Source organism: Uranotaenia lowii, chromosome 3 (assembly GCF_029784155.1).
Source record: "Uranotaenia lowii strain MFRU-FL chromosome 3, ASM2978415v1, whole genome shotgun sequence".
NCBI lineage: Eukaryota > Metazoa > Arthropoda > Insecta > Diptera > Culicidae > Uranotaenia > Uranotaenia lowii.
In genome coordinates, this window is record NC_073693.1 from 84,908,373 (window position 1) to 84,923,887 (window position 15,515).

Below are 15,515 nucleotides of genomic sequence, written 5' to 3' on the forward strand. Positions count from 1 at the left end.
AAGGATTAAGAGTAAGTTGTTGGAAGTCAAGTGTCATAGACAAAGGGTCTAGTGTAAGAAGTTGAAGTTTAGTAAGTCGAAGGCTTAAGAGTAAGTTGTTGGAAGTCAAGTAGCATGAGACAAAGTGTCTAGTGTAAGGAGTTGAAAGTCGAGAGGTACGAGTCAAAGGATCAAGAGTTAGAACTTGAAATTTTAGAGTCATTAGTCAAAGGTTTAAGAGAAAGACAAGTGTCATGAGACGAAGGGTCTAGTGTAAGAAGTTGAAGTTTAGTAAGTCAAAGGGTAAGGGTAAAATGTTTGAAGCCAAGGGTCATGAGACAAAGGGTCTAGTGTAAGAAGATGTCAGTCGAGAGTCACGAGTCATAGAATTAAGAGTAAGAAATTGAAATTCAAGAGTCATTACTCAAAGGATTAAGAGTAAGTTGTTGGAAGTCAAGTGCCATAGACAAAGGGTCTAGTGTAAGAAGTTGAAAGTCGAGAGGTACGAGTCAAAGGATCAAGAGTAAGAAATTAGAACTCAAGAGTCATTAGTCGAAGGCTTAAGAGTAAGTTGTTGGAAGTCAAGTGTCATAGACAAAGGGTCTAGTGTAAGAAGTTGTAAGTCGAGAGGTACGAGTCAAAGGATCAAGAGTTAGAACTTGAAATTTAAGAGTCATTAGTCAAAGGTTTAAGGGAAAGATGTTGAATGCAAATCGTCATGAGACAAAGGGTTTAGTGTAAGAAGTTGAAGTTTAGTAAGTCAAAGGTTAAGAGTAAGATGTTGGAAGCCAAGGGTTATGAGACAAAGGGTCTAGCGTGAGAAGTTGAAAGTCGAGAGTCACGAGTCTAAAGGATCAAGATTAAGAAACTGAAATTCAAGAGTCATTAGTCGAAGGCTTAAGAGTAAGTTGTTGGAAGTCATGTATCATGAGACAAAGGGTCTAGTGTAAGAAGTTGTAAGTCGAGAGGTACGAGTCAAAGAATCAAGAGTTAGAACTTGAAATTTTGGAGTCATTAGTAAAAGGTTTAAGAGAAAGATGTTGAATGCAAATCGTCATGAGACAAAGGGTTTAGTGTAAGAAGTTGAAGTTTAGTAAGTCAAAGGTTAAGAGTAAGATGTTGGAAGCCAAGGGTTATAAGACAAAGAGTCTAGCGTGAGAAGTTGAAAGTCGAGAGTCACGAATCAAAGGATCAAGAGTAAGAAATTAAAATCCAAGAGTCATGAGTCAAAGGTTTAAGAGAAAGATGTTGAAAGCAAAGTGCCATGAGACGAAGGGTTTAGTGTAAGAAGTTGAAGTTTAGTAAGTCAAAGGTTAAGAGTAAAATGTTTGGAGCCAATGGTCATGAGACAAAGGGGCCAGTGTTGGAATTTAAAAGTCAAGAGTCACGAGCAAAAGTTTCCAATGAAAGTCGAGAGCCTTAATTGAGAGGCAAATGCCAATGTTTTGGGAAGTCAAGAGTTAAAAAAAAAAATAGAAAAACAAACCAAAACAAAGGAAACTTATCAGTGTACATACATTTAGCAGTGAAAGGATGACTGGAAGATTTTTTTTCTACATAATTTTTTAGGTTTCAAAACGATATATATGTGTAAGAAATTAGATTAGAAATTTGTTGAGAGTAGAGAAAAGGGCGAATGTGGTGGTACAGTCCAGGATGCAGAAGAAATTTGTGAACACCATTAAAAAAACTATATATAAATTCAAAAAATCTTTGAGAAGAATTTAGGATTGTAATAACTGATAATTATTTGGTCAAAACAGGTTATAAAATCTGATCGTGTATAGTATTGAACAAATTGCATAAGAATGTATTCGTCAGTCTATAAACTAGCTTGACCGAGTACAGTGTGCTTGACTGTAGTTTCGTGCCGCGAGTGAAAAAAAGAATAATGATGGGAAAGAAAGGTCCCATGAATTTTTGGATTCACCACAGGCAGGGAATTGAATCCTCTTTCGCTTATAAGAAGCCGTAACAGTTTTCGAAGCAGAAATATAGCGATCTGTTAAGGGGGGAGGGGGGGGGGGGGGGTAGGGTCTAACGGGTATAAAAAAACACCATTTTCACGATTTATTTCTGGAGCTATCGTTCAAACAAATGTATTCAAATTTTTTGCATTATATAAAGCATTGTTAAAAAAACATTTAGTAATTTTTTTGTAGAAAAATATTGAAAAATGAGCCGGTGGCGGAGCACTTTCGAGGATGCCTTTTAGAAAACAGGATTTGCGGTGGACACTGTATCTCAGCAAAGAATCATCTGAAGTCAAAAAATCAGAGCAAAATATTTTTAATAGATGTTTTTCTGGACCCCAACGTTTTTATTAAACTTAAAAATATTTTTATGAAATTTTTGTGGCTGTTTGAAGTAAAAACTACGATTTTTCACTTAAAAATCCGCCATTTTTCACCTGTAAAATCTCCCCAAAGTAAAAAAATCAAAAAAGAAAAACGTTGGGGTCTGGTATTTTATATACAGAAAATATGTTTCAAATTTGAAAAGAATCGGATAAGTAGTTTTCAAATGACGATGTCCACGGACTTTAAAAATGTGCTTTCGAGAAAAACGCGTTTGAAGTTTCTGCTCTTGCTTTCTTGCAGTATTAGATAGCAGGAGATAAATGCCTATAACTTCTACAGTTTTGCTTCAATTGACTTGAAAATTTGACACAACATTCTTGAAATGTTTTACAATAAGAAAATAAAAAAAAATAAAAAAATCGATTTTTTTAAAGCGTTAGACCCTACCCCCCTTCTTAAGGTTATTAATGCCGTTTTCGTTTTTCTCAACTAGCGCGGGGCAAAACTTCTTCTGAGTAAACAAACAGAATCGTTAGCCGGGACGATGCAAATATATGGTTGCTATACTCACCCTTATGCTTACCCCCAACCCTGACAACTTTTACAGGGTTCAACCGCCTGCTTGAGGTTCAAATCTCGGTCAAAACTAGTGGCCTTCTGAATTAATAAACGAACACAATAACATCAGTTAGGGCAAAACTCGTGGATAACTAGGTTTCCACTGCTAATAAACGAAAACACTATAAGAGTGCGTGTTTTATTTTTTTCCATGCGGAATTTGATTTTGACTACAACTACGCTTCAGTGTGAAGAACTTTTTTAGTTTTAGTTTTTTTTTGACAATTTTTTTTCACCAGTCGTTAGTGTATCAAACAAACTTCCATTTTTCAGAAAATTTTGAGTTGATATTCTTTATAAGAAAAAAGATACAGTGATTTAAAAATTTGATAGTGAGTGCGTATAAAGTACGCACTCACTATCAAAATTTTCAAATAACTGTGTCAAAGTCGCGTACCGTATATTCAAAAATGTCCTCATGCCTAGACACACCTCTTGACAATATCACCGGGAAAAATCCGTCGCACCGCAGGAAAATATTTGTCGGTTATTGATGATTTATGGCTCTCTTCAGGATAATGCAATATAATTTACGATAATTTTATTGTTTTGTTTTGATTGAAAGCACAGCCGAGAGATGGTTCCGGTTCTGGTTCTGATGCGGTATAGTATACCTTCTTGTAGGCTCTTTGCTTGTTTCGAATTGACGACGTTTCCACGATGGTGCATTGGTTCGCGAAGATGTCATAAAAATAGGCACTCTGGATTTCGTACTTGACACTTTGTGTGTGTGCACAACAAATAGACACAGAGAGAGATAGAGAGAGTCCCCGGGAATGGAGAAAGGTCACAAAAAGCCTTCACGAATCCGTGTCATCGTTTGACTATTTCGGTAACAGACGAGACGATCCCTTTTTTTCCTGGGGATATATTTTTTCCGCTTTCTGTGACCTGTGTGCTTGATACAATCTATTTTTTCGTGGCCACCTTGATGTGATTTGTGGTGTCCGGACCTGGGTGCAAGTTGTTGAATGTTCCTTTATCATTCTGGATGGATGGCGGCGCGGTTGCTGTAATCGTGGTTTCTCTGGCGCATTTGCGGGTGTTCTGCTTGCTGCCCGACGAACGTTGAAAAAAGCCCGGGTTGAATCGTTTTGATGACAGCCGGTCATGTGGTGTGATGGCCAGTTATAATGCTTGATGATGGCAGATTCGTGCCGGTTTTGCGAAATGGTACATCCTTCATTCTTCACCCCGGGAGTCGCAATATTTCATACGATGGAGAACATTGGGGGCGGGATAGTTTTGGTCATGTTGGCAAAAAATGTATTATTGTAATTGAAAAATAAGATTTACTTTATTTCCTTTATGAATTCTGAAATTGCAAGAACGAATCGTTGGATTCGACATTTTGAAAATAGTTTTGACAGAAATATTAGAAATCTTTCCACTGTTCGACCATTCATCTACCATAAATCAAAAGCGCAACAAAAATGACGTGTCAAAAGTGGTTTGTGCCGGATGTAAGTTAGTTATACACCTACGGTACTGATGAAACGTGAGTTTTTGTTGAATGTTGAAATAAAAAAAAACAACATTTTCAACTTTAGAAATGGTAATTGAAATTTTTTTGAAAAGAATGTTAAGTGCTTTCCTGAAAGTCAAAATTTTTTGATTGATTTCGGTGTCATCCAAATTAAAAATGAAAAAATATCTCTGTCTTCGATGAAGCTAAAATACAATCACAACGAAGTCATCCATGGTGGCCTATATATGTGAATCACAGTCATTAGAGGTCCCAAAAAATTGATGAAAATAAAACTTGGAGGTTAACTTTGTTTATCCAAATAGCAAAAGGCACCATACAAAGTTTGAGTACCATTCGTTCTAGAAATATGCAAAATTGAAATTTTAGCTCTCGAACTTGATGATTTTAAGGGGTGTCAAGCATTCAAAAATATAAATGAAGATGAAAAAAAGATACAGTAAATCAAAATAACAGAACGGAATGGAAAACTAATCGTGATAATTTTTGTCATAATAGACTGAGTCGATTTGGGGTCGTTTTTGAATTTCTCAAATCCTGGAGTCTTAAAAGCTTCGTCTTGGTCTAAAGTTTTTAAGCAACGTTTAATTTGAAAAATTTGAACTTTTAGGTTTGTATGGGAAAATTGAATATCTTGAACTGAAAACAACATAAATTTTATTTCTTCTGTGGAATCGAGCCAGCTGACAGTTTTTGTGCCAACTTATAAAATGCCTAAGAGAAATTTTCCGCTGAATAACTTTGTTGAATACCTTAACCACGTATCTTATTAGACAAAAAAGTTATTAGGTGTTGAATGGGGATATATCTTATCGCATAGATGAACATTTAAGGGAGGAGTAGGGTCTACCATTTTCACGATTTTTTTTTAGAGCTATCGTTCAAACAAATGTATTCAAATTTTTTGCATTATACAAAGCATTGTTAAAAGAACATTTAGTATTTTTTTCATAGAAAAATATTGAAAAATGAGTCGGTGACGGAACACTTTCGAGGATGCCTTTTAGAAAACAGGATTTGCGGTGGACACTGTATCTCAGCACAGAATCATCTGAAGTCAAAAAATCAGAGCCAAATATTTTTAATAGATGTTTTTCTGGACCCCAACGATTTTATTTAACTTAAAAACATTTTTATGAAATTTTTATGGCTGTTTGAAGTAAAAACTACGATTTTTCACGAAAAAATCCGCCATTTTTTATGAGTAAAATCTCCCCAAAGTAAAAAAAAGAAAATCGTTGGGGTCTGGTATTTTATATGTAGAAAATATGTTACAAATTTGAAAAGAATCGGTGAAGTAGTTTTCAAATGACGATGTCCACTGACTTTAAAAATGTGCTTTCGAGAAAAACGCGTTTGAGGTTTCTGCTCTCTCTCTATTTCAGTATTAGATAGCAGGAGATAAATGCCTATAATTTCTACAGTTTTGCTTCGATTGACTTGAAAATTTGACACAACATTCTTGAAATGTTTTACAATAAGAAAATAAAAAAATAAAAAAAACGATTTTTTGAAAGTGTTAGACCCTATTCCCCCCTTAATTCAATTGACATCCCTACAGGGTGCCTAGCGAGGTATTGCATGACTACTCCATGAAATACTTCGTAAGGCTCCAGCAGTGATGTCAATTGAATTTATTGTTTATCAATGCGAAAAGGCACACCTCTGTTAAACAGCTAATAATTTTTTGTAATATGATACGAAGTTATGGTCTTCAATAAAGTTGTCCAGCGGAAAATTTCCTTTAGGAATTTTATAAATTGGCACAAAAACTTTCAGCTGGCTCGGTTCCACAGCAGAAACTAAAATTTTGTTGATTTTTCAGTACAAAATATTCAATTTTCCCATACAAGTCTAGAAGTTCAAATTTACTCATGTATATATTGCTTAAAAATTGTACAAAAAATCATGGATGAGTTTTGGACCAAGACGAAGCTTTTAAGACCCCAGGGTTTGAGAAATTCAAAAATGACCCCAAATCGACTCAGTCTAATGTCATAAGGCCACTTGAGATCAAGCTTTAAGGCGATCATCAAGGAATATTACACACATCGAGTGAAAATTCAATGGCTTTCGCATTCCGTTTGTGCGGTTGGGCTAAGTTTTGATGCTCGCGTTGTGTGATTGCTAAAACAATTTATTTACATTCAAAATGTTTAGAAACTTTCTGAGTGCTTGAAAATTAATTCAGGAAAAGTGAAAGTCGTTTTAAATTATCAACTTTTAACAAATGAGCACTGTGATAAATAACACGAAAAATCAAGGTGGCTAAAAACGATAAAGTGCAAAAATCGTGGCTCCAGAGAGTAGTTCCATTTCCCCATACCCATTCTCGTAATTAGCCACTGGATGCGTTAAGCAGTTCAACAAGAACTATCTCATGTGAATCTGAAGAAGTTGAAATATAAGCTGTTACATTCATAGTCGTGGCTCAAGAGAGCGTCAATATTCGTGATTTTCTTTCAATCGTTCAGAAAGGACATAGAGCCGCTTATTAACATAAATCGAAGATGTCAATAATCTCAAAACACTTCAAAAATATTATAATTAAAAGGAAATAAATTGTTGGATAAGGTTCTATAAAAGATCCGAAGATGCTTCAAAATAAATTCATAAAATTTGAACCCGGAAATCCTAGTTTCGGTTAATTAAGCTTCACCGTTATCCATGCCAATGGTGTATTAGTGCACTCTTTTGTTTATCTAGTTATGGGTCCGGAAAAAGAGTTGAACTCGAAAAGTGTTTCACAAAACTCATTCAATATATTTTTCGCTATGCAGCCTGAAGCTTCGCATTAATTAACATATGGTAACGTATCTCGCGCAGGATGTTTAAAGGCTACCAGCTAAAAATATCGATTTGAGTAGCGCCACTATAAAGTTTTAATTAATTTTTTTTTAACTCCGAGAGTTGATTCTTTTTAACGAGCCTCATTTTTTTTTTTCAAAAGGATCAACTTTTTTTTGGGTAAATCTGAAGAATTTTGATCCAGGAGTATACGCAGTAAGAATAGTCATGATCATGACTGAGTGCACCATATGTTTCTGGTTGTTGGAAGAATTGAACTAACAAAATCACACTCTTCACTTAAAACATCTGTTTTCCGGAAATGAGCAAAAAAAATCTTGCTACATTTAGTCAAAGACGAGATTCGACAAAATTCAATCGACTTTTCCGAAGCTATAAAAAACAAAAAAAGATCAACCATAGATGGAAAAAGTTAAAACCATCTTACCTTTTTTCGCAAATATGTTAAAAAAGATAATTAAGTGAAAGCGGTTTTATATTGGGACAGCCATGCACATCGTCTCTGCAATCTCGCAAATTACCGTTTTTCACAACTAGCTTTTTTTATTCGACTAATGTCGATTCTACTTCCTCATTTAAATGTACGGTTTCTCTATATTTTTTTCTCAGGCAACTTTGGTCGTTTTTTTTTTTTAATATTTTTACGTTTAGTAAGAACTTTACTCACAAGGAGGCGCGCCTGGTGCGTCTTTAATTTTTTGGGGAGTGAGGTATGTTGGTTATTATCATTCTTGCTAGCATCTTACTTATACTAAAACCACCAGTTCACAGTAAATCGTTTTAGGACTGATTTTCCTAATTTTTGAAATAAACAGAAAAGTTTTGGAGCTAAAGTTTCTTCTAAATCCAATCAACCTTTTCAAAGTTTCGAGATAATCCCCAAAATCGAGAAGTTCTTAAGTTTATGATATCGACATTATTTTTACCCGTCTTTTCTTTTGCTTGTAGGGGAGAGCCCAGTGTAACCAGTAGTTGATCTATTGTGGTAATTACTCCGCGTTACTGTATGCTATCGGGCTCACCTGCACTATGGGTTGAAGTGACAGTTGATTGCTGACTAAGCATTTTATCCCAATCGGGTATAATATCAAAGATGTATGATATAACCTACTTAGGGCTGATGTGCAACCATATGTCTTGTGCGCTTATTAACTTTGCCCCAAGAACACGCTCTCTCCTATTTAGGAGGGCTCAGCAGTTGCATAAAAGATGCTCTGCAGTTTATTTTCGAACCCGCAGAACCGACAGTCGTCGTTTTGAATAATGTTTACCCTTTTGAGATGCTGCTTCGTTGGACAGTGTCCTGTCAAGAGACCAGTGTAAGTACTTAACTCGTGCTTACTTAAGTTCAACATGTTTATGGAGAGTCGTGCGCTTGGTTCAATGAATCTTTCCGCCTGAGCTGCTCCCTCTGCTGTTCTCCAGTTGGAGACAATAGTGGTGCTTTCCCAGTTCTTGAGTTCCATATTCAAGGCACTCCTAGATACTCCGCAGAAAAGTTCAGGCCCAATTAACAGGCCCTGGGATCCTTCCCAGGGGGAAGATTACCAACTCTTACCGTGAGACCTACCATTTGAACACCAGGAAGATTAGAAACACCGAAACAAAATAACTTGTGCAATTTTAAATAAAACTAAGTAACTTCTGGAAACTGAGAAGAGAACTGGTGGTGTTGTTTTTGGGTTGGTTCCTTGTTTTTTTTTTTATACTTTCGGATCAGATGTTTCCTTCTAAAGATTTTTCTTAGCGTTTTTGCCTTAAATAGTGCCGGTTACAACTCTGTCTACGGTTGGAAGGAATCGCGATCTTTAAAACAAAACTCGCCTTGAGAGTCTCGTCGGGCATCGAACGATATTGGTACTTCGCATGCAAAATAACTTCTTGTCTTGCTTGGCGCTTTAAGCGGAGTATGTTCCTTCTGCAATCCCATCCACCTAGCAGTGATCGTTACATTGGCGCCCAACGTGGGGCCAGCTGGTCTGCTTCTTCGTTCCATAGGATACCGCAGTGGCCTGGAACCCAGAGTAAAAATACTCTGTTCCGTATGGCCAGGTTTCTTAGTGCAACTATATGCTCCCGTACTAGCTTGGAGTAACATGTGAAAGTACTAAGTGCTCGAAGAGCGGCCTGACTATCAGAGAATATATAGATACTTGTGTATCTGTAACCTCTTTTCAAACAGGATAAAGTGCATTTTAAAATGGCTTGAACTTCTGCTTGGAATACTGTTGGCCAGTTTCTCATAGGAATTGAGATCCTGAGTCTAGGTCCGAACACCCCTGCCCCAGTTCTATTATCCATTTTTGACCCATCAGTAAAGAATTTAATCGATCCGGGAGGAACCTCAGGACCACCTGACTCCCACACGTCCTTATCGTTGATAGTTACATTGTATGGTATGTCTAGATTGAAATCGGGTTCCATCCAGTCATCGTTCTTTACAATAAGTGAGTTTATTTTAAATATCTTTAGGATTTTTAGGTATCCTGTAAGATCCCCCTCATAGAGAATTTTGTTTTTGAAGAGTCTCAAGGCACTACGTTCTGCCTCTAACTCAATAAATTGATGTAGTGGCAGGATATTTAGAAGGGCATTCAGAGCCTCATTTGATGTGCTTCGCACCACACTAAAGAAGCATACGAGATTTTGGGTCTTATTATAGCTGTAAATATCCAATGGATAATTTTCGTCCGTGGTCCCCATTTTTTCCCTACTCCTTTGAGGCAAACCTATAGAGCTGTTGTAGCCTTGGCTATTACATTCTCTATCTGCGGATTCCATGATAGCTTTGAATCTAGTATGATGCCTAAATATTTCACCTGTGATTCGAAGTTTAGCACTTCCCCGTCTAATGTTAGAGGTTTTAGTGCAGTTTTTCGTCTCGTAGTGAATGCTATCACAGTAGTTTTGGAAAGGTTCAGTCCCTCTTCTCTGCACCAGAATAGTGCGTAGTTAAGTGCAGATTGCATTCTATTTGACAACACATTCTCATATTTTCCCCGAACTATTATTACTACGTCGTCTGCAAAGCCAATAACTTCGAATCTCATAGATAGTATTTTGTTTACGAGGTCGTCCACGATCAATGACCACAACAACGGTGATAGAACCCCACCTTGGTAACATCCCTTTGTTGGAGTGGCTTTGATTGGCTTTGTTGGAGTGGCTCCCTAGCTTGCATAAATGGTTCTGTTTGTTAGCATGGCACTAGTCCAGTCAACAATTGCCGAGTGACATCCTCGTCTTTTCATAGCTGTTTCGATTGAACTATGAGATGCGTTGTCGAATTCCCCTTCAATGTCTAGAAAAGAAGCGAGTGCTATTTCTTTTGCCTCTAGGATCTTTTCTAGTTTTTGTGTTAAAGTATGTCAGGCCGTAACTGTTGACATACCTTTTTTGTAAGCAAACTGAAAATTGTTCAGCTTACTTGAGCTAAGATACTGCGATTTAATGTGCTCGTCAAGTATCTTCTCCATTATTTTCAAGATAATGGATGTTAGACTTACAGGTCTGAATGCCTTTGGTTGAGTTTTATTTTTTTCCCTGGTTTTGGGATGAAGATAACACGCACCTTTTTCCAATGAGTGAGATTATGACAGAGGGTCATATTGGTGACGAACATCTCTACCAAGGCAGGTGTTACCATTTGTTTTGCTTGCTGTATTTGTATTGGTATAATTCCATCTTCGCCAGCAGCTTTAAATGGCTTGAATGTACTTATCGCAAAGTCAACCATTGACGGTGTAAAGATTGCGCGCGATTTGTGGAGAGCTTCCTCGCGTCTGACATTTTGTCTGGGTCTTCCAGCCGGATATTGTCTATAATCTCTATCCCTTCGATGGATCCTGGGAAATGCGTACTTAGTAGCAATTGAAGTGTTTTTTCTGGGTCTATAGTGAACTCCCCATTGTTTTTCTTCAATTGACCCAGTCAATTTGAGTGTTCTTTAGATAGAACTTTCTGGAGCCTTACAGCTTCTGGCGTAGATTGAACGGATTCACACATGTGCCTCCAACTACTTCTCTTAGCTTTACGAATATTTTTATTGTACTCAGTTAGGGACTTACGATAGTCATCCCAGTTTGAGTCAGCCTTTGTTTTGTAGAAAAGTCTCTTTATTTTTTTCCTTAACTTTTCTAGTTGTCTGTTCCACCAAGGAACTCTTCTGTTTGAAACACGTTCCATCAGTGGACAGCTTGCTTCGAAAGCGTAATTGAGCTTATTGGCTCGCACGGCCTTGAATAGTACCGTAAACTGGGGTAACTTTGATCAACATGAAATTTTGGCAGATAATCATCATTAACTAAGTAAAAAGTTAAAATATCTGAAAACTGTTTACAACGGTTGATAGCGTATTAATTGAGTAACAAATAAGCTAAATTTGGTTTTTATTCGAAGATTTTGGATTTTACTTTAACTGTAATTTTAAAATTTTAAAATATCTGGTTTTTCGAAGGTTTACAAACAAACATCTCTCCTGGTCAAATTTAAGCATGTAGGAGCAAATGGGTTGTTTTATATGAAAATTTAACTTTTTTCTTTGTTAAGGTTTAGTTTAAGTGTTATTTTTATAGTCATTTGGTGAAACTTTTCGGATATTGAAAAAAAAAGATGATTTTTCATGAGAGAGCCCGTATAGTAAAAATGGCTAAAACCCTATCAAATGGTTCAATTTTGAAGAAAAATAAGAACATAGGAACAGTTCGAGGACCTAGGGAATTGCAGCAAGGCAAAATTTCTTTTTTTTGTAAAGCCAAAAAAATGAGAAATGTTAATAATTTTTACCCCTAGATGTATGTAGCAACATTGTCCATCTTTTGATAAAAAAGTTAAAAAAAAAACGTTCAAATAATCAGTATAGTCCTAAGTGATTGTAAACTCTTAGGTATGACGAAAAAGCAACCCCTTCCAAAATATTCAAAAATGCATGAAAAAAGTGATCAAAGTTCCCCCAGTTTACGGTACTATGTTTGTTTGCCGTGACCAAGATTAGATTTAGATCTAATAAGCTCTGGTTTAAAAAAGAACGCTATCCTCTTGGCCACGGTTGCGGCTATCGTATCATATTAATTTTCAAAATCCATCGTTTTTGAAATTTTGATAGTTCTATTTTGAAGCCAAATTACCATGTATTCTAACATTCTTAGTATCATTTTTAGGAACAAAAATCGTTCTAGGATTAAATGTTCCTAATTTTTAAAGACACAGACATGTTTCGGAGTACAAGTTTCTTCCAAATCTAATCAGCCTTTTCAAAGTTTCGGGATAGTCCCCAACGGTATTGCCAGAGATTATTTTAAACCGTGGAGTAAGTTTCATTTTGGCTGAATTTCAACAAACTTTCTTTTAAGATTGTCCCAATTTTTTTTTTCTAATTCTGACTTGAAAAATCCGTAATGATGAATTAACACAGAGCACGCATACTCATTATTCAAGCAAAAGAAAGTGCTTTATTGTTTTTTTTTCTAGCCATTAAGATAACTTTGTTTAGAAAACATCGCTTCAATGCTTTTTCAATGCAAATGGTGATTACAAAATGCCTGATATCCTTTCACGAAGGCGGAAAATTGAAAACGCCTTGCTCGGTGGCAGGCAAACTATAATTCACTGGGAACAAACAAAATAAGCCACCGCTTTCGAATTCGGACCATTTTCGTTTGGACTATTAATACTTACCAATTGCTGTAACGATTCCCCAAATCCTGATCAGCGGCCGGAGGCAATGGCAGGGCCCGCCATCGCCAAACTGTCGCCTTCGTTTGCGGCCATCCATTTTTAGGGGAGGGAGTTTTTGATGTTGTGTTTGTTTTTGTCGGGTTTTGTGTGTCTTACTCGTATGAATGGGTGGGCTCGTTTTGGTTCACACCCAACAGTTTTTCCAGTGGAATGTTCCACTGCTGACTGGCTGTTGCTGCTTCTGGTTTTGGAGCTACCAGAAATTTGAATTACGATTCGACCTCCCCCCAGGTGTAAACCGGTGTTTGGCACGTGGTTCAAAAACAGGATTTATGTTGCTCCACCTGACGATCCCCCGTAGAGTCGAGGAGGCAGTTCCTAAACTTCCACCCCTTGATTTGACTGGGAAAGGTGGCAATTGCTTGCCGAAAAGCGTTTCGCCACACCGCTAGACGTCTGGATTTGTTGTGGCTGACGCGGTTCGGATGTTAATTCGATGATTTATACATTTGCATAATGCTTTCGATATTCGTTTCGGCAGTGTGGTAATAATTTATGATCCGTGCCTGTCGCTCGGCGTCTCTACAAAAGAGCCGACAGGATATCCGGGGCGTCGCGGAAGCCTATCATCATCATCATCCAAACTGCCGTAAATCCAATTAAGCGACGACGCCTATCACAGTGATTGTTGCCAGCGCTAATGAAACCGGTTTAATTAGATTCTCAATTGTTACACAAATCTACTATACTTCTGCTCCACGGTTATCATCAGTTGATTGAAAACGCGGATAAATCTTTCCGTTCTGCTACAGTTCAGTACACCATCATCACAACCAATATGGTTCCATCTATTAGCGTTTATCAACCATCCGTTATCGGAAACCAATTTAATAAACGTATCAATTTGCCAATTGAAACAAATCCTGTTTCGATTACATTAGGCAAATTATTTGGCAAAAAGTTATCACTTTGATCATCTGTTGTTGCTCGATTGATTGTCCCGTGCATTTGTTCTGAAATTTTCCGGTGATTATCGGGTTCCTGAAAATGGAAACAAGCAAATATTGTTGTTTAATTATCTTGTGCGAAATTAAGTGGTACAAGTCGGGCGGGTTGATGAGTTGGTAATGGAATTAAAATTGCTGCTGCCAGTTCGAGAGTGTAAATTAACCTAGAGGTACCAGGCGAAGTGGTGATAAATGCCATCCTCAATGGAGAGATGGAGAGGGGGCTTGAGAGGGTGGGTCATAAATGGTTCTCGGTGAATCTCGGAAATGTGAGCGTTTTCTCATGTTTAAATATATTGCATTCTCGACAACAATTTGTAGCGTAGATACAAAACATGAAACCACATGAAACATCTTGAAATCATCATCATCATGGTGATCAATCGATTTCAACCAAAAAAAGTGTTTTCCACATCAAATAAGCAATTCACAACTTTAGACATTTTATACAAAGATCCACGTTGTCAAGTATGTTTCAAGTTTTTTTTAAATTTGTTATGACTCTTGAAAACTGTTCAAAACGATCTGTTTGATAAGATTAAAGTTAAATTGAGGACGATACTTTACTTCGCATCGAACACAATTCCGTTCAAAATATTTTTACGAATTTTTGCTCTATGATTTGGTTGGACTGATCATGCTTCTACATGATAATATTGTGAATATTGTACTATGGTAACACACTAAGGTGATTTTAAGTTCTCTACTCTCTGGAGTCACTTCTTACACGACATTATTCAGACGCTTTGTACCGACATTGTATGGCTTAAGTTTAAAATTCTGAATAAATTTCTATAAATCATTGAAAAGTTTTTCAATATCAGTGTGATAGTCCCATTACTGGTTCTACCTTTCGTATACAGCAAGAAAAATTCGTGTAATTTAAGATTGAAAACGATGCACGAAAATCTAAAATTACATCATCATTACATTGAGGCGCGTAAATTTAGACCAAAAACGATGCACGGAAAGAGAACAGCTTATTGTCGTGTAAAAATACACAGCGATGTAAAATTTTAGATTTTGTTTCGGGATACTTGCACTTTTTATGGAATAATGAGATATGATGAAAAGAAAAATTACACTAGTTTACTACTATTGAACATTTATTTAAAAAAAACATGAATAGTGAAAAAAAAAAACAAAGTACATCCACCATCACGAGCACCGCCATGCTGGGGCATTCTGCTGATATTCTATCCGGTCAGCGTCACTGGGGGACCAAAGGGAATCCGTTCCGGACTGTCATGGCCCTGATTTTTTTTTTTTTTTTTTTTTTCTTTTTTTTTTTTTTTTTTTTTTTTTTTTTGGTTTAAAAATTAAGTTTTATTTGTCAATTTATCTTACAAAATTTGTCTCTTCTTATTTTATCACTCATCAACATCTAGATGGAAATTTAGTTCAGCTATATCAATTCTACCGTTACATTTATCAACGAAGCAGATATATTTTATAAACAATTTCAGAATTCGAAAACGAGCCGCCTCCATCCTCCCAAGATGACTGCTATTCTCTGCTGGAGAACCGTCCAAGCCGGTCCGACTCGAGTACATGTGCAAAACTTGTGGGTTAGAGATTCCGTTTCGCCATTATCACAAAATGTGCAATTTTCGTCGTTAGCTCGCCGCATCACGAAAAGCA

At 36.7% G+C, this 15,515-nt stretch overlaps 1 protein-coding gene across 1 annotated transcript in view; it reads right to left on the minus strand.

Moving 5' to 3' along the window:
* LOC129754906 (uncharacterized) overlaps positions 1-15,515 on the minus strand; it is a 149,020-nt gene that overhangs the window by 51,324 nt on the left and 82,181 nt on the right. The window contains exon 2 of the mRNA XM_055751169.1: positions 12,868-13,908. Within this exon, the coding sequence (XP_055607144.1) occupies positions 12,868-12,964 (97 nt within the window). The 5' untranslated portion in view covers positions 12,965-13,908. The remainder of the gene's footprint in view (positions 1-12,867; positions 13,909-15,515) is intronic.